General features: G+C 43.9%; 1 protein-coding gene across 1 annotated transcript in view; it reads left to right on the forward strand.

The window, feature by feature from the left end:
* Positions 1-25,730, forward strand: part of PANX1 (pannexin 1) — a 31,769-nt gene extending 6,039 nt beyond the window's left edge. The window contains exons 2-5 of the mRNA XM_072134133.1: positions 14,033-14,172; positions 18,396-18,607; positions 20,227-20,885; positions 23,470-25,730. Of these exons, the coding sequence (XP_071990234.1) occupies positions 14,033-14,172; positions 18,396-18,607; positions 20,227-20,885; positions 23,470-23,552 (1,094 nt within the window). The 3' untranslated portion in view covers positions 23,553-25,730. The remainder of the gene's footprint in view (positions 1-14,032; positions 14,173-18,395; positions 18,608-20,226; positions 20,886-23,469) is intronic.
* Positions 25,731-26,881: the final 1,151 nt, after the last annotated feature.

Consider the following 26,881-nt stretch of genomic DNA (forward strand, 5'->3'; position numbering starts at 1 on the left):
GAGCAGATAGTAATGGTACTGGAGACCCCAGAGCAGATAGTTATAGTACTGGAGACCCCAGAGCAGATAGTAATGGTACTGGAGACACCAGAGCAGATAGTAATGGTACTGGAGACCCCAGAGCAGATAGTTATAGTACTGGAGACCCCAGAGCAGATAGTAATGGTACTGGAGACCCCAGAGCAGATAGTAATGGTACTGGAGACCCCAGAGCAGATAGTAATGGTACTGGAGACCCCAGAGCAGATAGTAATGGTACTGGAGACCCCAGAGCAGATAGTAATGGTACTGGAGACCCCAGAGCAGATAGTAATGGTACTGGAGACCCCAGAGCAGATAGTAATAGCGCTGGAGACCCCAGAGCAGATAGTAGTAACTCTGAAGACCCCAGAGCAGATAATAATAGCGCTGGAGATAAAAATATAAATAAATTCTCTCCTTCCATAGCTTCTCTTCTTCTCCCTGCTCCACACTGCAGCTTCTTCTCTCCTCCATGTGCCGCTCTGCTCTGTGTCCCGTGTTGGGTCCTCTCCTGCTCTTGGGACCACTTTGCTCTGCATCCTGAAATCAGTGCATATACAAAGTCAGAACACAGAGCGGTGCGGCAGGAGAGCATCTAGTAAGTATTTCTCAACTGCACTCACCGCTGCCATCAGTTATGGAAGTGCTCATTGGATCTGACAGTCAGCAGGGGGTGGGACACAACCCATGGCTTATTAGGCTGCATGTGGTGGGTTGTGCATCCTCTTCTAGGCTTTTAGTTGAGATGAGTCTGGCTGCACTTTATGTACATGCTCAGTAGTGAAGCGTCAGGAAGGAATGCCTTCTTGTATCTCAGCGCTGGATTTTTTCTGCAGAAACACTGATGGCATATTTGGTCTCTTAGTTTGTCTACCTGTGCTATACATGTACCAGGGGGTCCATGTCATCCCTCCAGAGGGTACCGTCTCACATGTAGATGATATTTCGGATATCAAATAAAATTCCTCCATACTGTTAAACTTATTAAAAGAGTATAATGATATTGAAAACAGGATAGGTCTTCCATATCAGATCAGAGGGTGTCTGACTCTCCAGCACCATTCCCTGCATAGTGGTAAGACCTGGGAACTACGGCATACGCACCAGATTCTACATAGGGAATGGAGCTGATCTGCGGGGATTCCGAATGATGGATATCTACCGATCTGAAAGGAATGATGGGTAATCAGTATCATTAACCCCTTTAATGGGCTGAGGCTATCCCAGATGGTTATTTACTATCTTTGGTATAGCCCATAAGTGATCTTTTGGATCTCACCCCTAGGAGCACATGCAAGAAGCAGGATCAATACTAGGACACGCTCCTCTCTGCTGCATGTTACTGCATCACTACTGCAGTGCTGGGGCTGCGCCTAATGGTCTGCCAGAGCGGGAACACATGGGCGATCCACCCTAAGATGAGCCCCTTTTACATTGAGAAGATGATACATTTATATCCTGTAGTCCGGAGAACCTGCACTATGTCTGATACATTGTAGCAAAGAGGAGTCGTATCTGGACTATTTATCCCACAAGGAATTCTATAGCATAGATACCAATGTAACAACCCCTCAGCTGTGAACATCCGTGGGTGTGATCCAGAATGTGCCTAGTCATTGACAGGGAGCAGAGATCTTAAAATAGCTCTGCACACATGTCCTCCGCCTCTTAATAGGATCATTAATATCTCGGGTATCCGCAGATGAGACGTCACCCGTGTCCTTCCCCGTTCCTGGATTCCAGAGTCTTGCCGTTAGTTTTGTGGTTATGTAATATCTGTGTGTTATATAATTAGGACACATGTAGTCTGTGGGTGGAACCCCCTAATCTCACCCATTTCTAAGATTAGACCTCAAGGAAGTTATTTGCTCAGGTTGTGACATCAGATAATAATAGGGTTTCCTCCTGTGGTTTGTTTTACGGAAACCACAACTATAGGGAGGAGGAAGAAGAGCAAGATACTGAATGGGTTAATCAAGTAAGTCTGTGCAAGCTCTGGTGTGATTGTGCCGTGACCTGGCGTGACCCTGGGTTATATGGAGTCACCAGGTATAAGAGGTTTAAAGCCTTGGGACTCGGTTTATATTGATATTATTAGTCATACACTTTATAAAGGCAAAATTGAATGGTGTTTTATAAAACTTTTGATCTGAGTTTTTTATAGACAGTCACGGCACCCAGACCTCTATCTGTTTTATTATTTTTTTTATCATCTTCCTAAAAAGTAGACCGTAATTTGTATTGCAGTTTTGTGATGTAGAACCTGTATTGCTCCTTCATCTAGCAGGATGTCCTGCTGAATGTGATACAGATCTTAATGGGGTATTCACATGTCTAGTATTAATGACATATCCACAAGATATGTAGTTTAGAAATTTGATAGATACAGGTCCCTCCCTGCACCCATGTCGAGGACGAGGGTTTCCTAACTTCTATCCTACAGCCGGGGCAAGTGGGGATGGTTCATTGTGCACCGCCATTATTCCCCATTCAACTCTATAGGAGGCTGTTTGGCAAGGTGAGACTCCCATTTATCAGACATATAGGTCAGCAATCATTAGTTATATCTGTGTGGGTGTCTTGGAGACCCCCCTGTTACCCGCCCTTAAAGGGATTGTCCAGAGGTTGAAAAAACATGGCCGCATGTTTCCAAAAACAGCTTTTCTTCTGACCATGGATAGTGTCTGGAATTGCAACTAATAACATACAGCTGAGTTGCAATACCAGCACAGACCACGATCAGGTGTGGCGCTGTTTTTGGAAGAGAGCAGCCATGGTTTTCAACCATCCGACAACAAGGGATACTAATACCTTGTACAGTCTGTACAATGCCCTGTCCTGTGGATAGGGGGTGAGTTTTATCTTCAGGGGTGTCAGACAATTTATTGAAGCAGCACAGCGGGTTGGACCTGATCAAATCCCATCCATTTTGTGAATTAAATACCTGTAGCACAGTTTTTTTTTCATCTTCACCCCCAAAAAAACTGAATAAAAAGTTTTTAAATGTCTGTTTTTTTTTAATCTGTGCTTTCTACTATCATTCCCATGATGCCTCAGCATAACATGACATGGGCTGCTAGGGATTTTACTGTGTGTGCCTGCTGGGAGGACAGTGTGATTATCCTTTAGCCCATCAGTATAAAGTCAGGGAGGCTGGACTGTCATCATCTCCATCGTAACTGTGACAGGAACCTGTGTAATCATCTTCGGTAACTGTGATGGAAGTTGTGGTCTCCCCTATGGAGTGGGGCCTAACAGGAAGTCATGTGATTTACACAGGAAGTCACATGACACAACTGAAGTAAAGGATCCCAGGAATTTTTAAAATATGGATGAAAATTAGTTTTTTTCCCCCTACGTGACATCTTCTTCAGTGTTGAATACCTGCACCACCTGGACTGGACCTTCAGGGTGTTGTAGTATCACGTTGCGATGATGTAAATGTAATTATTGGGTTGAGCACACATATTGTTAATAAAGCTGGGTGCAGCCATTGTGGTTTTAACAAGGAGTTACACCCAGGACAAGCAGGTCGCCCGGCTGTGCCCATGATGGGCATTGACCTGCTGGTACCACCCAAGGATCAGCTCCGTGCTGAATACCAGGGCTGTTGAGTCAGCGCCGGTGACAATTTTGGTGGAGTCAAAGTCATGATAAAATGAACCAACTCCACATATATAATATATAATAAATCAGTACATTTTGTCCTTTAAATGTTTGCTTTATTCTTAATTTAAGATTTAGGCCAGGGGTGAGCAACATTTATTGGCTCCGTGGGCCATATTGTCATACTGCTCAAGTTTAAGAGGCCGCACCAGTAACCAACACCCTAGATCAGTGGTGGCGAACCTATGGCATGGGTGCCAAAGGTGGCACTCAGAGCCTTCTATATGGGCACCCGGGCCATTACCCCAGGGTAGAGTTTTCCAAACAGGACTCAAGACCTCTTGCAGTCCCAGGCAGCCCAGGACCCTAGAAGGAAGCTACAATGATAATCCAAAAACTTCTTCTCCTTCTTTCTACCGTATTGGTGTCCTCAGGTGCCTATACAATTTGAACCTGTGAAAGAGCAGGGAGTAATAAGTTACTGCTTAAAATGTCACATTTGCGCTTTGCGAAAAATATGGGGGTTTTGGTTGTAGTTTGGGCTCTTGGTGTCTAAAAGGTTTGCCATCACTGCCCTAGATACACCAATAGCCACAGAACAGCACATAATGCCACCCCAGAGACTGAAAATACCACAATACAGCAATAAATACCCTCAGACACCAACTTGTGCATTCAGAGCAGACAATAATAATACTACTGGAGACACCAGAGCAGACAATAATAATACTACTGGAGACACCAGAGCAGACAATAATAATACTACTGGAGACACCAGAGCAGACAATAATAATACTACTGGAGACACCAGAGCAGACAATAATAATACTAGTGGAGACCCAAGAGCAGACAATAATAATACTAGTGGAGACCCCAGAGCAGACAATAATAATACTAGTGAAGACCCAAGAGCAGACAATAATAATACTAGTGGAGACCCAAGAGCAGACAATAATAATACTAGTGGAGACCCCAGAGCAGACAATAATAATACTAGTGGAGACCCCAGAGCAGACAATAATAATACTAGTGGAGACCCCAGAGCAGACAATAATATTATTAGTGGAGACCCAAGAGCAGACAATAATAATACTACCGGAGACACCAGAGCAGACAATAATAATACTAGTGGAGACCCCAGAGCAGACAATAATAATACTAGTGGAGACACCAGAGCAGACAATAATAATACTACTGGAGACACCAGAGCAGACAATAATAATACTAGTGGAGACCCCAGAGCAGACAATAATATTATTAGTGGAGACCCAAGAGCAGACAATAATAATACTACTAGAGACCCCTGAGCAGACAATAATAATAGTGGAGCTCCGATAGCAGACAATAATAATAATACCAGTAGAGACCTAAGAGAAGCAACACTAGTAATGCTAGTGGAGACCCCAGAGCATACAATAATAGTAATATTGGAGACCCAAGAGCAGACATAATAATAATAGTGGAGACCCCAGAGCAGACAATAATAATAATAGTGGAGACCCCAAAGCAGACAATAATAATAATAATAATATTGGAGACCCAAGAGCATACAATAATAATAATAATTATAGTGGAGACCCCAAAGCAGAAAATAATAATAATAATAGTGGAGACCCCAAAGCAGACAATAATAATATTAGTGGAGATCCAAGAGCAGACAATAATACTAGGTGAGCTGTGAGGCGATTTCTCAGCTAAACTCACCATTACCCCTTCTATCTTCTATACCAGCTTTCATTTTAACTGTGACTGTCAGCAGGTTGTGTTCTGCAAATCAAAGCTTCCCAGGTCACATGATGTGCGTCCTTTTCTAGGATTTAAAATGAGATGAATGTGGCTGCACTTTATGTACATGCTCAGCAGTGAAGCTCGTCTATTACAGATCAGTGGAATAAGGCACTGGGAAGGAATTCCCTCTATGATTTTAGAACTGCTAGAGTGATCAGGAAAATAGCCCTAAGTACCACCACAGATTAATGGGGTTTAGTAAGGAACACCCTACATATACAGGCGGTCCCCTACTTAAGGACACCCGACTTACAGACAACCCATAGTTACAGACAGACCCTTCTGACCTCTGGTGAAGTCTCTGGATGTTACTATAGTCCCAGACTTCAATGATCAGCTGTAAGGTGTCTGTAATGAAGCTTTATTGATAATCCTTGGTCCCATTACAGCAAAAAATGGTTAAACTCCAATTGTCACTGGGGCCAAAAATTTTTTTTGTCTGGATCTATAATTATAAAATATACAGTTTCGACTTACATACAAATTCAACTTAAGAACAAACCTATGGAACCCACCTTGTACGTAACCCGGGGACTGCCTGTAGTTGGATCCCCTGACTGATAGACTGCAATGGAGCCAGTCACTTATGTTGTCACTTTCCACTGCCAGGTATCTATGGAACAATGTATTAAAGGGGTTTTCTAATTACCCTCGGGAAGGGGGGGGGGGGGGCAGAAATAAACAGAGAGTCTTCTAACATCTCTGGAGGCCCTGTACTTCGGGCTACGGTTATACAGTCTTATTTCTAATCCCATTGAATTCAAAGTAATGACGTCATGTACATTGTGTATCTGACTAGTGAGACCTGTGATTGGACCTGTGGTCACACGCACCATGAGGTCATCTGGACCTGCAGTGCCTCAAAATTTATCAATGTGCTTTTATTTTTCCCCCATTAAATCCGAAATCCACTTTAATGTCATTTTTTAAAAAGCTGGATTTCTAAAAATCTATATTTCTATCCGTAGCGCTTTTATTTTGCCTGATTATCCGATTCCAGATTAGAGGAATTTTGAGAGTTGATTTACCTGGTCGGTCAGTCCTGAAGTCCCTCCCGAGTCGATGTGATCGGTACATTTTATATAATCGCCGCGCCACTCTATTTGATCCTGATGATGCGTTCAAAATCCGTCCCGAAAAAATCGGGCTCTTTACCGATTGCAGAAAATAAAAGTTTGTGTCGTGTAAGTAAGCGGATGTGTCTGTGCAAAGTCATTATAAAAGGGGTTTTCCGTGGGGTGGGAGGGAGTATCTGTGCCATGTTCCAACTCCCGTTTCCAGAATTCCTAGAAAAACCCATTTTCTTTCACAAATTGCTCTTTTTTTTTGCTTCCTTTGCAAAAAGATGAGAATCTGCCAACACTACATGGTGTATATTGCATTGATACATGATACATGACGCCCTATTGACCTGTATTCCTGTGCCGCCATATAGTGCTTATCTTGTATCACTGCGAGGATGGATGTGGTTATACTTGTATCTGTTTGTGTAATAGATAAGAACTGTGCCAGAAACTGTCCTAGCCGCACTCCTGGCCCCGTGCCCTGTAATAGACGCCCGGGGAGCTGCACTACGGATAATGCATTGTACTGCACGGAGATCACCAGGATATGATATTACAGCAATTGTAACTTCTTATAGGATATGGAGGAATTTCTTCTATGGGAGAATCTGCTGCCTCGATAGGGAATTGCACCAAGTGCCTATAGGTGGCGCTATACATGGCGCTGTTGGTTATCACAGGGATGTCGTCCCAGCTCCCTATGTATAGTATTTGCTTTTAGTGGCACAACCCCTTTAAGATGTCCCCCATCTTAATCACTAATGGACTGGACAACATTGAAGTGGATGGGGGTGTCTTGGCTTTCTGTTTTAAGGTAGATATTGGGGTAAAACAAGATTGGGCATGCTGGATTTCATAATACCATATACTTTTGTACTCATTTGACGTGTTATACTTCTTGTCCTGTGTAACGTATGGCGGAAGTATATGACGACGTGGGAGGGTATAGTGTAATCTTGTAATGACCAAATTACAAGAATATATAAAAATTACCAAAATATATAAGAATTATTATTAAATAAAGAATTAATATATAGATTTTGTAGGGCTCCAGTATGCATTTGTATGATGAGGTTGGAAGGAATAGCTCTCTCTTCTGTAGAACTCATCTCCATTTTAAGCCGAGTATGCATGTGATAGATGTGGTTGGAAGGAATAGATGTCATTTCTGTAGGGTCCGTCTCCATTAACATGCATGTACACTCACCGGCCACTTTATTAGGTACACCATGCTAGTAACGGGTTGGACCCCCTTTTGCCTTAAGAACTGCCTCAATTCTTCGTGGCATAGATTCAACAAGGTGCTGGAAGCATTCCTCAGAGATTTTGGTCCATATTGACATGATGGCATCACACAGTTGCCGCAGATTTGTCGGCTGCACATCCATGATGCGAATCTCCCGTTCCACCACATCCCAAAGATGCTCTATTGGATTGAGATCTGGTGACTGTGGAGGCCATTTGAGTACAGTGACCTCATTGTCATGTTCAAGAAACCAGTCTGAGATGATTCCAGCTTTATGACATGGCGCATTATCCTGCTGAAAGTAGCCATCAGATGTTACAGGGTACATTGTGCTCATAAAGGGATGGACATGGTCAGCAATAACACTCAGGTAGGCTGTGGCGTTGCAACGATGCTCAATTGGTACCAAGGGGCCCAAAGAGTGCCAAGAAAATATTCCCCACACCATGACACCACCACCACCAGCCTGAACCGTTGATACAAGGCAGGATGGATCCATGCTTTCATGTTGTTGACGCCAAATTCTGACCCTACCATCCGAATGTCGCAGCAGAAATCGAGACTCATCAGACCAGGCAACGTTTTTCCAATCTTCTACTGTCCAATTTCGATGAGCTTGTGCAAATTGTAGCCTCAGTTTCCTGTTCTTAGCTGAAAGGAGTGGCACCCGGTGTGGTCTTCTGCTGCTGTAGCCCATCTGCCTCAAAGTTCAACGTACTGTGCGTTCAGAGATGCTCTTCTGCCTACCTTGGTTGTAACGGGTGGCGATTTGAGTCACTGTTGCCTTTCTATCAGCTCGAACCAGTCTGCCCATTCTCCTCTGACCTCTGGCATCAACAAGGCATTTCCGCCCACAGAACTGCCGCTCACTGGATGTTTTTTCTTTTTCGGACCATTCTCTGTAAACCCTAGAGATGGTTGTGCGTGAAAATCCCAGTAGATCAGCAGTTTCTGAAATACTCAGACCAGCCCTTCTGGCACCAACAACCATGCCACGTTCAAAGGCATCAAATCACCTTTCTTCCCCATACTGATGCTCGGTTTGAACTGCAGGAGATTGTCTTGACCATGTCTACATGCCTAAATGCACTGAGTTGCCGCCATGTGATTGGCTGATTAGAAATTAAGTGTTAACGAGCAGTTGGACAGGTGTGCCTAATAAAGTGGCCGGTGAGTGACAATGGTTAGTTTGGAAGGAATAGCTGTCTCTTCTGTAATGCCTATCTCCATTAACATTCTAAGCCAAGTATGCATGTGTACTATTAGGTTGAAAGGAATAGCTAATTACATAGTAAAGTTCCCTTTAAGAAGGAGGTCTGATTTGTGGACCTTATCTCTACCCGGCTTTGGATCACATGGCGTCTCATTACTGGGTACACGGACATAGCGGCGCTGACCTCGCGTGCCTTGTACAGGATGACGCTCACACTGGAAAATCGAAAATGTTCCACATTTAACGTGGCATTAACTTTCTCCACGTGACTGGCGGCCCCTTCATTAGATGTACACGGCAGACAGAAGGGATAGTCACAAAGAAGACGTCACGTTGTGTTCTGCCATCTGCCAGGAATACTAAGCGATAGGCGCCGCGTGTCGGGAACATAAGTACATGGAATATTTATAGGGACCTGATAAATATTCTATAACATCATAACCACATCCAGCAATAAGCAGGAGACGCTTCATCCGCTACAACTTTTATCACCATGACATTTATTATTGCTTGGTAGTAACTTCTCATCAAACTCGGTACCAAAAGTTACTGTGTAATGTAATCTTATTGGAGGAAAGTGCTTCCTTCTCCACATACTTGGCTCATTTCCTGCTCCCACCTTCCTGATGAAATGAGTTTCACTCTGAAAATTAAAACACTTCTTCTCTTCTGTCCATCCTGTTGGAATGAAAGAATTCAGTAGAGATTTCAAAGAAGTCTATGGAGTGGGGAGAAGAAGTTACAGGAGCTAGGTCTCTACTCATGTATAGAGCCTGCTATATACTGTCATATAATGCCTTATGTACTTGCCCTGTACCGCTCATTCATGCACATGTGGACACCCCATAGTGAGGAAGTCTTGAGTGATGCACCCGGCCTCATGTGGTTGCTGGGTCAGACGATGACGTCCAGCTCCAAAGTCAATAATTGTTCAGTTTTGTTGGTAAAAGCTCCTGCACTAGCAAAGGTAGCAGACGGCCGCTTCTGCCCCAGGGATCTTATTCTGTTTGGAAAACAAATGGATCCCCCGAGGAGCGTAGTCTGGGAGTGAGAACACACACACGAGTCAGATCATCCTGAGAAGAGTCCTAACATGTAGACATGAGGACTTACAAGTTTCAACGTGACGGTAATCTTCATGCAAACGTTCCATCTTCGAAAACCCTCAAAAGTTGAGGATTGTGATAACCCCCATGTCTAGGTTCTTGAATGTCAACAGTGAGCTGATCACTAGAAGCATGGCTTCTCTAACTTGTGTCAATTAGTTCTTCTTTTCCAGGTTGGACACCTCTGACCACCAGTGATCAGCTGATAACGACCTCCTGTGCAGCTTCTCAAACCTTCACCGATCGGCTAATCACCACAGTCCTCACCGCTCTGACCCCCCACAGGTTCAGCATCTCTTATCCCTAACCATCTCTGACTATAAATGATCATCTTATCACCACAAGTCCAGCTCCTCTAACTTTTTACAATCAGCTGCTTTCTAGAAGTTGGACATCTCCGATCACCAAGAATCATAGCCGAACGTCACAATCCAACCTTTTATTTATTTATTACCAATGATCAGCCCATTGTGTGTCTGCTTTCACCCTCCTCAATATGACTTCTCTGATCATCATAGGTCCATCTTCTTAAACCCACGACTGGTTGCTATAAGTTTATATTGTTTGGCCCCCACTGATCATCTGATTGCTACAGCTCAAGCTCCACCGAGGGTGCGTTCACATGTGGCGTTAACGCAAGTGTTACATTGCTGTCAACGTTGTGTTTACAATCGGATCGGCCCGTGGCACTCCCCATGTGCTTTTATACAAAATTAAAACGGTTAATGTGACCACACCCTTGGGCCACGGTCACACATGCCCCTTGCGATGCGTTTCATAATGCAATACTAGCGCACGTGGTCTGGGCCCTGGCCATATCGCATATGCTTTTCCGGTGAACCATATGCATTTTTAATCAGACCCTGTGTCCTGCGTTTAAGTAATACAAGACATCGAGGTCCGGTTACCGATTGTCCCTATGCACTAGCGTCGCGTCACTAGCGGCATGTGTGACCGGGAGCTAACCTTTGACATGCATCTGATTTCTACAAGTTGGGCTTCTCTGACCATAAATGATCAGCTGATCATCACTTGCCCAACTTCTCTAATCGCTAATTATCAGTTCATCACGGCCACTTGTTCATCTTCTCAAACCTGAGGGTGCGGTCACACGTTTCTGCTAAAACTCCATCGCAAAGTTTTGAGGTGGTTTTAGATGCAGTTTTGCAGTTTTAAGAGGTGAAAGACGTAAACTGAACGGGGGAATTAGATTTTTGAAAAGGGAACCTGTTCTACAAATGTCATTCACCTGTTGAGTTCATGTCTTTCACTTGTTAAAATAAGAAACTGCACCTAAAACCAATTGTGAAGCTGATTGTGATGCGGTTTTAACAGCAACGTGTGACTGTACTCTCACCGATCAGCAGATCACCACAATCCTGACTTCTCCACTGATCACCAGACTTTGTGCTTCTCTAATCCCCCAAAAATCTGTGTCTTCCAATTGTCATCCAGTCTCCATAAGCCCATCTTCTCTTATCACCAATCAGCTGATTCTCAACAATCCAATATCTCTCTCCACCAATGGTCCATCTTCTCTACAAGACTGTTTTCTCTGACCCCCTAATGATCATCTGATCACCACAGGTCCAGCTTCTCTAACCCTTGAGAATCAGCTGATTTCTGCAAGTTTGATCATAATCTGACTTCTCTTCTCTAAGGATCGGCAGCTTATGGCCCCTCATACGGCTTCTCTAACCCTTATCATTCAGCTGATTACGACAAACTTATCCCGATCGTCTCTGATCCCGAATGATCCCGATTGTCTCTGATCCCGAATGATCCCGATCGTCTCTGATCCCGAATGATCCCGATCGTCTCTGATCCCGAATGATCCCGATCGTCTCTGATCCCGAATGATCCCGATCGTCTCTGATCCCGAATGATCCCGATCGTCTCTGATCCCGAATGATCCCGATCGTCTCTGATCCCGCTCGTCTCTGATCCCGAATGATCCCGATCGTCTCTGATCCCGAATGATCCCGATCGTCTCTGATCCCGCTCGTCTCTGATCCCGAATGATCTTGCTATTTCTACCCTGACATAATCTTGTCACCACCGCACCTTCTTCTAACCCCAACAATCATCTGATCAGCCCTGTTTTTAGTTTCTTTGAGACCCAAGAATTATCTGAAGCCCATTGTAACCCCTGATGATTACCTGTCGATCCTAAATAATCGGAGGAAAACGACCTACCTCATCACCCAAACATTATACCAGAAACATAGACACTAGACCCCAATAAGTAAATACAGGCAGAATCTGCCCCCCTCCGGCCTAATCTTCAGTTTGGATCTTCTCACCATGTAGATCTGGATGTCTCCGCATTATATGATTATCCATGGCTTGTGCCGCAGTCACATGATCCCTACAATCCCCCCTTGTGTGGCCGGGTAGAGCCTAGTAAACAAACGCTGTTTGCCCGATACCAGCTCATAAAGTACAAAGACGTCTTCTGTTCTCCGCTCCCGGCAGTACTAATAATTATTCCCCCGGCCTACAAAACATTGCCTTTAAGACAAGACCTAGAGTGACCATCACAGGGTGACATTGTACCCCAGGAGTCTTCTGTAAAGTGGTGTAAGAATTACTATAGTAAGTAATAATACAGGAGGTAACTTGGGGTGTTGTTGCGAGTCCAGGAGACACTTTTAGGTCGTATTAGCGTTTATGATGGTTCTGGAGTAGAAACCGAGTGAACTTGACTCATCTCAAGTGAAAATGATGTGAGGAGTCATATTTGCCTGACTTTTAGAGGTAAATGGGAGAGATTGCACATGAATGAGCGATTTCTAGAAAAAACTATTCTAATCATGTCATACCCTACCAAGGGACTAGAATTTTAGTGTGGAAAAACCTGGCGACATGTTTTCTTTAAAAGGAACCTGTCGCCATATTTTTACAAAAACAGCTAGTAACAGATTCCCCTTTTACTTAAAATAGTTTTCCTCACATCCCCATAAAATCAACTTTGTTATCTTACCCGGCATACAGCCAGACCTAGCAGGAGTCCGAGGGCAGGTGTTCTGCTCAACCAAGTCCAGCATGTCCTCCTTATGTCCCACGCCTCCGACATCTATGGTCTTTTATCTAGTAACAATTACAAAATCTACCCCATGCATATATCTGATCACATGGAATCACAGCAGCCTCCATGGACTTCTACTGCTCCCCATGCTCCCATAGAGGAATGTTGCGATTTCATGTGATCGGATACATACATGGGGTAGATGTTTCCACTTATTAAGTTGTGATGTTTCAACCACAATCTCAAACGTTTACACACCGTAAAGTAGGTCTTCCCATACGTTGTAGTACCGACTAGTAGTGGGCACAGGGTGGCGCTGTTGTGTAGAGGTTGGGATCCTTAGCAGAATGTACACATATATATTGCAACTATTGTGGAGCACAAAGAAGACAGATAGATAGTATATAAATATGTGCAAATGTCCGTATTGCAGCCCAAAAGAGGGATTACATATATACATACAATGAAACCCCAACAAACACCTTTGATAAAACTTGTCTGCCTTTCTCTAAAAACAGCGCCAAAACTGCCTACAGGTGAAAAGTGGTATTGCAGATGATCCCTTTCTATTTCCGAGGAGTGGAGATGCCATGCCTCACACGCCTTTATACAGTAACCGGCCATGACGTAGCTCTATGCCTTCTTTATAATGCAGTACCTGATTACACCACTAGATGGTGCTCAGTGCATATGATTGTATTTATCTACTACTGAACAGGAGAATCTGAGTGAGCGCCCCCTAGTGGCATCTGCTGGAAAGTTTGGTGACAACACATTGGAGAATTTGGGACAATATCCCCAAAACTTAAAAATATTGACAACTCCAGAACTTTGAGCCATTTACAAGACAAGATTCTAAAGACTTCTAGGACTGGGGAATTGGAGCCTGCACCACTAGCCTTGATTTGGAGGGGTCAGAAGATGTTTTACTGACTGATTTGCTCTGTGTTTTGCTGACAGGTGCCCAGATTTCCTGCTTCGCCCCCAGCAGCTTCTCCTGGAGACAGGCCGCCTACGTGGACTCCTTCTGCTGGGCCGCCGTTCAGCAGAAGCACCTGTCATACAGCGACTCCGGACACATCCCCCTGTGGCTCCATAAGGTAAAGACCTTCATCCCAGCTCAGGCTTTTATCATCTCCCGCACATGGAAGCCATCGGCTAATTAAAACACGGCGGCTCATACTTCTGTATAAATTACCAGGTAGAGATTTATAGTGAAAAATCTCTTAAGCCAAAGCAAGTAGACTGTGCAGGGATGTGACCTCCTTCCATCAGTCATAGGTAGGAGCCGCAGGATTAACTACTTTAAGATGTGGAGAATGTAGGCTTAAAGGGAACCTGTCACCACATTTTTCACAAATACAGAGCCCTATTAACCAAATGCCACACTTCTCTTAGCTAAGAATTTTGTCCCTCACATCCCCTTAAAATCAACTTTGTTATCTTACCTGGCATTAGCAGCAAGTTAGAGGTGGCGTCCAGTAGCTCTTTCCCATGTCCTATGCTGCCTCCTCACCAGGACTTTGTTATATGGATGATGTCATCTAAGCTCCTTTACTCAGTAACATTTGCTAAATCTACCCCATGTATGTATCCGATCACATGAAATCACAACACGCCTCTGCCTCTATGGAAGCATAAGGAGGAGTAGTAGTCCATGGAGGCTGCTGTTATTTCATGTGATCAGATATATACATGTACAGGTAGATGTTGCAAATATTACTGGATAAAGGATCTTGGATAATGAAGGCGTGGGACATAAAGAGGACATGCTTGACTTGGCCAAGCACAACACACCCACTCTGACTCCTGCTAGATCTGGCTGAATGCCAGGTAAGATAACAAAGTTGATTTTATGGGGATGTAAGGGAAACTATTTTTTAGCTAAAAGATGGGGGGCTATAGTTAATAGGGCTCTATGTGAACTTGTCACCAGCTATTTTTGTGAAAAATGTGTTGACAGGTTCCCTGTCACCAGGTTGTTCCCCACTAAACTAATAGCCCCCTCAGAGTATGAAATATCCTTTCTTGAATTCCCTTCTTCGTGTGAAATCTCTCCAATTTACCTATAAAACATCTCCCCCAAAGGCAGGAATATACTATTCTTCTCACCTCATTTTCACTTGAGATGAGTCAGGTTTAGTGGTTGCAGGAGTAGTGTCACTTCAGAAGCCCATAGCTTTGGCTCTGTAGTACTAATAATAATAAGCTTTTTGTGTCATATTGAACATATAAATCTCATATTTCGGATCCCATTAAGCTTACGGTTCTGTGAGCTACGGAACTGGACTTACAGGCAGTTAAAAAATAGGTGAGAACTGGATCTTTATCTGAAGCATTTGCAACTATGTATTTAGCTTTCTGCGTCTCTGGTTCTGTGACTCAAAGAACCATAAGCCTCATGTGATCTGAAAAATTCGATTTTTACCTTTTAATATGCCACAAAAAGCATATTTCTAGAAGATCGGGGCTTCTGAAGTGACATCCCCACTGCAACCAGTAAACTTGACTTGTCTCATGTGTAACTGAAGTGAGAAGAGTCATATTTGTAGGATTTGGAGGGCTTTCTATACGTAAACGGCTGAGATTTCACATAAAAGAGGGAGTTCTAGAAAGGACATTTCATACCCTACCTGAGGGGGCTGCTAGTCTTAGTGGGATAAAATCTGGTGATAGGTTCCCTTTAAAGGGACCTTATTAATTCCTGTACAGGCGGTCCCCTACTTAAGGACACCTGACTTACAGACGACCCCTAGTTAAAGATGGACCTCTCCGCCCCCTGTGACCTCTGGTGAAACTCTCTGGATGTTACTATAGTCCCAGACTGCACTGATCAGCTGTAATGTATCTGTAATGAAGCTTTATTGATAATTCTTGGTCCCATTACACCAAAAAAATGTAAACTCCAATTGTCACTGGGGCCAAAAAAAAAAAAAAAAAAGTCTACAACTACAATTATAAAATACACAGTTTCGACTTACATACAAATTCAACTTAAGAACAAACCTATGGACCCTATCTTATACGTAACCCGTGGATTACCTGTATTAAGGGAGGCTCCTGTACTACCAAGTATCTATCCTATGGAGAAGGCATTAATAGTACAGGGACCAGAAGACATTTTAATCTTAAAACCACCTCGCTTTTCCAATAGATACGTCTAACTCTGTTATTTTAGGGGTCTATTCTCTGGGAACCCCCTACTGAGTGTGAGAATGGGGGACTTTGTATGCATGGTCACACAAGTGTCTTTATTCTCTTCTATGGGATGGTCAGAGATTTCTTAACCCTGATCTTGCATAGAGAGTGAATGGAGCAGAAGTGCAGATTTGGGATGTCCTAGGGTCCAATCCCACTGATTGGTTATATTGGGGCACATTTACTTACCCGGTCCAGTCGCTATCCAGCAGCACGTTCTCCGACGAGGATTCGGGTGTGCTGGGATTCAATAAGGTCCGTGCGCCCGATATCCAGCAAGTGTCGCTGCTGCACCGAGGTCCGCCGGAGTTCACCTTCTTCTTTCTGGTGCATGTTAGTGCTGATCTTGCGACACAAATTTTTTAAAATTCCACGGCTTTTCCAAATCTGTCAGGTTGGGAATTCGGCGCAAATCGGAAATCAGCGGGAAACCCAACGAAAGTGCGTGATTTGGACCCTTAGTAAATGAGCCCCATTGTGTCCAGTGATTATAGGATATTGTAGAAAAAACTTTCACATAGCGATTATGGTGGGAATGAAAAGGATACAGGGTTGTGTCCCCCATCGTAGTCTGTCCCTGCATACCGGATAGGGGATAAGCTGGGATCTATGGGAATGGAGACCCTGAAATACCCAATGTAAAGAGGTACGTGCTCGGGCTTCATCAGCACTTCTGAAAGCACCATAAACTTGGGTGGAGTGCAGGCAGTATCTTTGTGCAAGCTTGCTTTTTATAGCTAGTTGACCCCAAAGGGATCAGAAATATACCCCCTCTCCACTGTCCAGAGCATAAGTGTCCTTGTTGTTAAAACTATGTTAAATTTGGCTTTATTAAAATCTGTGTACAATGTAATTTCTGCTGTAGTTGTATTAGTACAGGTTTAACACTAGGTGGCAGTGTCTGACTAAGTTGCTGGAATTGGCTGATGATAGACGATCAATACTCGATCAGTCTGACTCTCGGGCTGCGTTCACATGTTCAGTTTTTCAGATGCTGTTTTTATGATGTCCAAATCAGGAGTCGAGTGAAAAAAAAAAAGCGGAGGAGCGGCAGCACCTCTCTATGATATGTTTTCACCCACTATGATCCACACCTGCTTTTGGCTTTGAAAACTGCATCTGAAAAACTGAACATATGAACGCACCCAAAGTCAAGTAACAGAATGGACAGGGCTGAGCTGCAGAACCAGGAATGGCCACAAGTGTAAATACGGCGCTGTGCCTTTGAAAACACACAATGTAACTTGGTCCGGAGAACCCACTAGGCACAGATAATTCTCAGGACCCCTACAGTAGATTTGACAGGGGTCCTAAGACTTGGCAGAAATTTACCATCAAAATCCATCATGATAAACCAGGGACATTACTCATAGATCCAGACACAGTGACTGTGGTGATCTTCTTATATTTGTTATCCATGGCATCATTTCTTCTAAAATCAACTTGTAAAATTATTCTAAGCAGCACTGGGGGCTACCCTAGCCCCTCTTTGCTCTGGCTTCACAGGCTGTTACACTGTCTCCACTGCTGCACCTGCTCCCTTAGCACTTACTTGCCTCCTCTTTCTGCCTGCTGTAATCTTACACAGTGGGAAGGAGAAGTGCTCCAGTGAAGCTTCAGCACAGAGGGGCTCTGGTAACATCATCATTTTAAAAGTTGATTTTCGACAGGAGGAGGCCATGGATAACAAATATGAGAAGATTATTACAGTCACGGTGCCTGGATCTATGAGTAATGTCCCAGGTTTATCGTGATGGATTTTGATGGTAGGTTTCCTTTAAGGTAAGTGATCATACATGAATTCTGTGTCTGTAGATTGGAGGAGGTGAGCCCAGCTCACCCCCGCCCCTCTCCATAGGAATTAATGGCGCACGGCGCCGTATTACGGGAAAAGATAGGACAGGTCCTATCTTTTTCCCGGGTACGGAGCAGTACGGTGCCGCACTTGTGCTGCACCATACCGCTCCCGTAGGGCGCCGTGCGCCCATTGCCGTCTATGGAGGACGTATATCGGCTGTATATACGTCGGCCGTATATACGTCCTCCATACGGCAGTGTGAATGTAGCCTTAGGAATCAGCAGAATCAGGCTGGTAAGTGACGTATATAACACTGGTTTCCCGCAGTTCTTCCCGTACATCCTGCTCCTGGTGGCCATTCTTCTCTACCTGCCCTCCTTGTTCTGGAGATTTACTGCAGCGCCTCATCTCTGCTCAGACCTGAAATTCATCATGGAAGAGCTGGACAAGTCCTACAACAGAGCCATCAAGGCTGCCAACGGCAAAAGCAAGAAAGAGGCCGCCACTTCTCCGACGCTGAGCGAAAACCCATCACTGAGGTAACTTGTCTGCCTGGGGGATTGATAGATGATTTAAAGGGGCTGCCCACTTTACCTCATGTTTTGTGTAATGTGTGTGTGTGTGGGGGGGGGGGGTCAGGATATGAGGTAAAAGATGAGATCTCCTGTCCCTACTCCTGGACACTCCAGCCATTAATTCCATTGTTTCCCAAATTTCTTGACCGTGTTTCTCTTCAGGTATACCCGCAACTCCATCTTAATAGTATTATTAAGTAATCTTTTAATTTCCGACATCCTCGGTGGGTCAACCAGTTCCTAGCAATAGTCTTTCGTACCTGGTACAACAATTTTGCCACTGCCATCTGTTCTGCCCTAGTGACATCTATCCCACCCGCATACCCCAACACACAAACTTTGGGGTCATGCTGAATCTGGACATCAAACACCTCATGTATTAGGCGCTCAGTTTTGTTCCATAACCCTCTTAACTCCGGGCACGCCCAGAACTTATACAATTATATCGGCCCATTCAGCCCGGCACCGTGGGCAACACGTATCCTCCCTCAACCCCATCTTATGCAGCACCACCGGGGGCCTATATACCTTGTGTAATAGGAATAGTTGGGAACACCTCTGCTCTACATTCAAAGATACTTTACTCGGAGACTCCAAAAACTCCGCCCATTCGTCATCCGGCAATTTCCTGACCTCAAGATCCCATTTTCTATTTGTTGTTTCCATTTGGATCTCCCAACAGCTTGTCCAAGATCGCCCCATATAGTATTGAAATAAGACTCCTCATGAAAGGCAATAAGGACCATAATTTTAATCCCATTGGGGGAGGAAGAAAATAAAAAATAACCATAGTAAAATGTTGAAATGGCCAAAGAAGTGTTTTCATAAAGTTTTTTTTTTTTTTTTTACAAATATGTCTTGTGATACCACAGCAATCATAGTGAACTATTGAAAAAAAAAAATTTATAACACTATATTTTCTCCCACTACTGTACTGGGAAAAATACTATTTTGCAGGTCCTGAAAATATAACAAAATCCTTTACAACTATGTCTACAGAAAAATTATAATTAAATATTTGTAGCTCTCAGAAAGCGGGTGATAGAATAAATAAAATATTTTTGCCCTCAGAATTTAAGAAAAAAATAGTAATAGTTTTCAAGCATACCCCAAATGGTGCCAATAAAAACCTGAGCTCATCCCAGTAAAAAACAAGTCCTCTTATGTAATTAATAATGAATTAAAGAGCTTCCAAAGCTATGGCTCTTTGGTTGAACTGGTTAAAGTCTAGTCTGTCTAGACAGTTGAGAACCCAACACGATGTGCACATTGAGGGCTGCAAGTTGCCCTGACCTGGGGCTACAAGTAATTAGCCATCCAATAAGCCAATCCGGAAGTCCCATAGAAGCCGATAGAACACAGAGCGCACTCCATTGACTTATATGGGACTTCCTTTGCCCTTGAGTCCACTACTATGTAACACCAGTGAGCTTATGGCCCCCCAATGTGCAGATCGTTGGAGGGGTCTTATCCCCTAAATGCCGGCCATACCGCATCCCCTTGAAGGTTAAATTTCTAGCGACTGTGACAAGTGACAGCGCCAATTGGCTTCATTAACGTGTCTAATCCACATCCATCTGCAGCGCGTTGGAGATTTCGGAAGGACACTTCAAGTACCCATTTGTGGAGCAGTATCTTAAGACAAAGAAGACCTCTTACAATCTAATCATCAAGTACCTCATCTGCCGCTCCTTGACGCTGGTGATTATATTCCTGGCCTGTATCTACCTCGGCTACTACATCAGCCTCTTCTCCCTGACGGATGAATTCAGCTGCAACATCCGCACCGGCATCCTGAAGAACGACACTACACTCCCGGCCCTAATCCAGTGCAAGCTGATCGCGGTGGGGGTCTTCCGGCTGCTCAGTTATATTAACCTCATCGTCTACTGTTTCGTCATGCCCTTTGTCATCTACGCCATGCTGGTACCGTACCGGAAGCGATCCAACGTACTGATGGTATACGAGCTCCTCCCGACTTTTAGCGTTCATCAGTGTCACTCCAAGAGCTACGACGACCTCAGCATCTTCCTTCTGTTCTTGGAAGAAAACGTGAGCGAGCTCAAATCTTACAAGTTCCTCAAGGTCCTAGAGAACTTGAAGGACACAGGAGAAGACTTTGACACCATAGAGCTCCTGACCACCTTGGGAACGGTGAAGACGGACACGGTGGATGGAAAACAGACGGCCTTTAAAAGTGCAGCTCTGCCTTCTGCTGGGAAAAATTCTACCGAGCTTAAAGGTAAGTGCGTGTTTCCAGATTTCTTATAGCGCGGTGAGCTATTAGTTTTCATCGAGGAGACCAAGATGGTGCAATGCTTTATGGGAAAAAAATTAGATTTCCATTACACATAAGAGCATCCATCTACTGTAGTGCCACCTATGGGAAACTAACATGTCAGTCAATGTCCGACCCATTAATTGCCCCTTATCCAAGCCCATCTCATCCAAAATGAATGCAATAGATTACTCAATTACGCCCGGAATCGGTGGGGTGGTGTCGATTAAATAATTCAAAGAGTTGGAGTTGATGAAGGTGGTCCTTTGATCTATGTTGACCAAAATCTTCTGATACTTTGTATTGCGTACCATTAAGGTCTATGCGGATTCTTGCTATCCTTATAGAGAAATAATGAGTTAGAGCCATAACTAGAGATTTCATATGGGGGTATTTTTGCTACTCCCCCTTTACATGTCCCCCAGATCCCCTGCTGGTCTCCACTCATCAAAGCAGGGAATTCATGGAAACCAAGCTCTTGCCAATTACTAGCTGAGGCGGCCACCAGCTAATGAGCACTTTATAGACTCTGTGCACCTTCATGCGGCTTTGCTTCAAAGTATTTACATTTATTAAGAAATGTATAAAACTTCATGTTTGTGAATGACTCGGGCAATGCTCAAACCATAAAAAGCGACTGAAGATCAAAGATTCAAACATGCAATTTATGTTTGTGTCTACATGTACATATTCACACATTCCAAAATCAAAACTTACTTTGATCCAGGTGCCTAACTAATAAATGAATAGTATGCAGGGTGTGATTAGATGTGTAACATATTCCCCTGTGTGACTGTTAGAGAAAATACCCATTCTCTCTGTTGGGTGGTGATAACATAAAGAAAAGTTCCTGTATGTCTTCTCAGGGTGCCATAGGCTGTACCTTAGTATATAGAAGACTGGAAAAGTTCCTGTGCACACCTATAGGGTGAAATACCATGAATGGTGAAATTGATGATGACATGAAGAAAAGGTCCTTTAATCCCGCTGAGGTTTCTGGATGTTGTAAAGGGAGAGTGATGTCATCAATAGACTTTTAGGGGTAAATGTGGTGACAACATGAGGATAAGTTCCTGTACTCCCGCTTAGATCCCTGGATATTGCACAGGGCAAGAGATGACAGTAATAGGTGTGATGACACAAGAAAAAGTTCCTGCGCAATCTGTAGGGTGCAGGGGGAGAGCTGATGTTAAAGGGAAGCTGTCACCAGCGGGACGCCTATTAAACCCCTAAACATACCTTGTAGTCTGCATTACATGTTGTCCAGGCATGTCCTTATAATGATGGTGTGCCGGCCGCATGCTGAAATAACAATTTATATTTACAGGCATCTACCAGTTAGGTGGGTGGGCTTCGGGGTCCAGCAGTCAAGCGTTCACCAAGCCACGACCAGCTGCGTCATCAGGACTCCTCCTACACTTCTCTTTTCAGCTGATTCCTACCCTGCCTTCTTTTGTTCGAAATCACTAAGGCCGCAAGCTGTGCACTTCGCCACCACGTAATCGACAGCCGGTGCGCTGCTTCATGCACCTGCATGCGCAGTGCGAGTTTCTCCCTCCGGAGAGGAGACAATAAACGCACTGCTCATGACCGAGGTTTCGAATGAGAGAAGGCAGGGCAGGAATCGGCTGAAAAGAGAGCTGTAGGATGGGATCTGACGACACAGCTGGCCGGAGGCTTTGTAAACGCTTGACTGCTGGACCCCCAAAGCCCCCCCCCCCTGACTGGTAGCTGCCTGTGAATATAAGGTGATATTTCAGCAGGCGGCCGGCACACCATCTTTATAAGGACATGCCTGGACAACATGTAATGCAGCCTATAGTATGTTTAGGGGTTTAACAGTTGTCCTGCTGGTGACAAGTTCCCTTTAACCTACTGTGAATAATAAAAGCCATGATGACATGAAGGAAAGGTAATTTAAGCCCCTGAGGTCTCTGGACATTGTACAAGGGGAGGGATGATGTTGTCAGAATGTTATGGGCATGATGACCCCCCTATAAAGTTCCTGATTTCCCCTAAGGTCCCTGCAGACTCACTGTGGGAAAACGGAGTAACAGACTGTTTATTGGACGAATGATAACATGAAGAAATGTTCCTGTATCCCCCTGTGGTCCTTGGATGTTGCTCAGGGGTAGAGATGACCTATACAGGTAGTTTAGGGTAAGAGCGGTGATGACATTAGCAGAAGTTCCTGTATTCCCCCTGAGGTCCTTGGCTGTTGTACAGAGTGAGGGATGATTGTTATGGGTTAGATGACCCCCCAAAATTTTCTGAGGTCCCTGGAAGTTACACAGTGCGAGGATATGAGAGTAACGGGCTGTGAATGATAAGAGGGATGGAGACAGGGAGGAAGGTTCCTGTAGCAGAGTGTTTGGACCTCTAGATTTGGCACAGAGAGGAGTCACTTAAAGCTAAATGATGTGATTATGATTTCCCTAAAATGGACAAGGATACCAAAAGTTTAACCCTGCGTGTAAGAGTAGGAAAGATATTTCTATGACGAAGCCAAGAGTTCGGATTTATGCTGCGTTGTGTTCCCCCTCCACAGATCTGACCACAAACGACGGAGTAAAGACGTCTTCTACGGACGAGAAGAAAGTGCGACAGAGACTCCTAGATTCATCATGTTGATCGATATCTCCACCTTTTACAATAATGTTTACAGCCGACACCGCAAGTATTCACTGCACGAGCCGACAGCCGGAACGTATCCGCTGCTGGAGTATCGTTACTCAGGTCTTACTAATTAATGATGGACCCTCGGAAGACGCGGTCTATTCTGACGACTCAACACCAAGCTGTACCTTCAAGACAACAAGCCACTACATATCTAGGGGGGAGGGGTCTGTCCACAATACGATGAGCTGTCAATCAATCGACCACGGACTGACCAGTTTTGCCTATAGGTAATCCATGCCTCAAAGTACTAAAAATGTCAAAATCGACACTGGATGTCACGAAACTGGGTTAAACTGGTAAAACTGTAAAAAAAATATCTGTTTTTCGAATGTTATTAACGTTATGTGGAATTATATTTGTTAAGGAGCCTGGATCCTGACCTGCTGAAATGCTGCTGAGTTGCAAATTGCTCTCCACTGGAAGGAAGTAATGTGCCTCTCTGGCGCCACCTATAGGTAGTTACCTTGTAAAGCTGCGGGTGTGAAGCGCAATTGTTTAGGGGTCATTTCTCTATGTCCGTGTTGAGCTGGGGACTGGTTGGTTGTCCGAGATACCTGTGGATAGCCTAAAGGTGGCGCTAAAGAAGACAGTGGGAGAGCTAATTTGCATAATCTTTCCCAGGAAGCATTGCTCTAAGGAACTGGAAAATGTTATGTCTTCCGAGAAGCAATAAGCATGCCTAGGTAATCTCTGCCTGACCAGGCCCAGTCGGAAGAGGTGTTTGTATGTTTTTTTATTAGCATCTATATACCCTCTGACAACTTTGACATGTCTTACTGAAGATATGAAATGTGACACGGGTCTCTCTGACCATTAGGGTGAAGTGACCTCTGTGTTTTTAGATATGAGTAGCTGGAATTCATTTTTTTGCACTAGTTACGGATAGAGCTGACTTTGTCATTTGGGCCTTAAAGGGCTTGTCCAGCTCCAAAAGACCCCACCTATCTTTGTTTACTTCTACTTAAGCAATGCTATACATGCATGTGACCGCTGCAGCCAATCGATGGCCTCCGTTGTGGTGCTAGCTGGTACGAGAAGAGGTGTAACTTAAAGGGGTGCAGTCATGGGAGCCTTAAAGGGACCCTGGAAAGGTGAGCTCCAGATAAGAATCCTCTTTTTTAAGCCTAATGTGATCTGAATTTTTTTTTAAATGCAACCGGCCATTCAAATTTACCCATAAAATCAAATGCCACGATTAAAAAGCATGGCCCTTATCCCTTAGGGTGCGTCCGCACACACAGTTTTTCAGATGCAGTTTTTGAAACCAAAAGCGGGTGTTGATGATAATGGGTGAGAACATATAATTAAGAGAAGCTGCTCCTCCTCTTCTTTTTTTCACTCCACTCCTGGTTTTGACATCAAAAACTGCATCTGAAAAACTGAACATGTGAACGCACCCTCAATGGTTCCTTTCAATGGCTGCAATCAGTTTGTAAACTTTTATATGCGACTCGCCTGATGTGAGTCTAATCATAGTGAGTCCTGTGTATTCATCGTTCCCTGCACTGCTCTGCCTCCCTGTTCCTGATTGACAGGTGTCACTGCTACCACTATGCTGCCAGTATGGAACTAGTACTTGGGGACTGTATGCCAATATTCAATTAAAGACCTATACAGCTCCCTTCACTTATTACCAGGGGTAGGAAATGCTACACAATGCCTTTCTGGAACATAGAGTGAGAAAGACAGACAGTGGTTGTGTGTTACTGGATCTGCTACATCATTATCCACTCCCACGAGATGGTGGGGGCTGAGGATAGATGCTGGATGTGTGATAGATAGAACATGTATAAAGACATTTAAAGGTACTGTGTGTTGTTTGTGGAGGCCTGTGACAGGTTCAATTTAAAAACCAATGATTTGGTTTGTATATATAATTTTTCCATTGGTACTTTAATTTATTTAGCTGTAGTCCTATGCAAAAATCTTATTAAACGTAAATCCATACAATCTTGTCCCAAATGACAAACTCAGCCCTGCTACTTCTACTACCAAGCCATGTATATATTTATATCTTTGTTGATGTACAATTATGGGAGCAACAAGCAAACCTGTTTTTTTTATCCAATTATGTACAGTTTCTTTAGGAGTCTTGTTTTAAAATAAATCTTCTCTCCGCCTTCTCTTATTAGCAGTGTGAACACTAAAAAGAAAGGCTTTGTACATAAAGTGTGTCTGCTCCAACCCTTCCTCAATATACAGAAGCTTTTTAGTGTTACTTTTCCCAATTGATAACTTGAAGAAACTTTACTATTTACTCAATGGGGCCTGATTGCTGGTAAAAAAGGAAAGATGATGATAAGAAGGGTGATGAGATGAAGAAAAGTTCCTGTATTGTACCCTAGGTCATTGAAGACCGCAAAGGGTTAGACATGGCGATAACAGGATGTGAGCGGTAAGAGTTGATAACTTGAAGAAAAGTTACTATTTACTCAGTGGGCCCTGATTGCTGGGAAAAGGGAAAGATGGCGGTAAGAGGGGTGATAAGATGAAGAAAAGTTCCTGTATTGTACCCTAGGTCACTGATGACTGCAGAGGGTAAAGACATGGCAGTAACGGGATGTGAGAGTGGGAGGAGTTGATAACTTGAAGAAAAGTTACTTTTTACTCAATGGGGCCTGATTGCTGGTAAAAAGGAAAGCTGGCGGTAAGAGGGGTGATGAGATGAAGAAAAGTTCCTGTATATTTATTTAGGACCATGAAGGCTGATAAAAAGGAAACGTTACAGGAACAACCTCTAATATGTGATGAAGACTTCCAAATAATCCCTAGGGTTATAGGAGACCCCAGAGGGAAATTGATGCCCTTAAGAAGGATGATTACATAAAGTAATGTCCCTGTATTCTGCTTTGTATCATTCAAGATTACAGGGTTAGAGATGCCAGTAACATGATGTGGCCCAGAGCTGCTGGGGGGCCCACATAAGGCTGTACATAAGGAATCCATAGGGATGCTGGGGGCTGTATCTAATGAATCCATTGGGTGAGGGAGCTGTGTATAAAATAACTGTTTGGTATAATAAACTAGGGAATTTTTTAGGGAACAGGAGACTGGTTTAGTTTCTGAATTTGTAATGCTGCCACATGAGTTCACTGCAAAGGGGCCCACTGAGGCTCTGTCGCCCAGGGGTCTACTGAAACCTGGAGCCGACCCTGTGAATGGTAATGGGTGTGATGAGATTTTATTGAGGGCCCTGAAGGTTGTTAACAAAGGAAAGACAGAGGGTGATGAGATGAAGAAAAGTCCCTGTATTCTTCCCAGGGTCATTGAAGACTTCAGAA

The sequence above is a fragment of the Engystomops pustulosus genome, chromosome 2 (assembly GCF_040894005.1).
Source record: "Engystomops pustulosus chromosome 2, aEngPut4.maternal, whole genome shotgun sequence".
Lineage (NCBI taxonomy): Eukaryota > Metazoa > Chordata > Amphibia > Anura > Leptodactylidae > Engystomops > Engystomops pustulosus.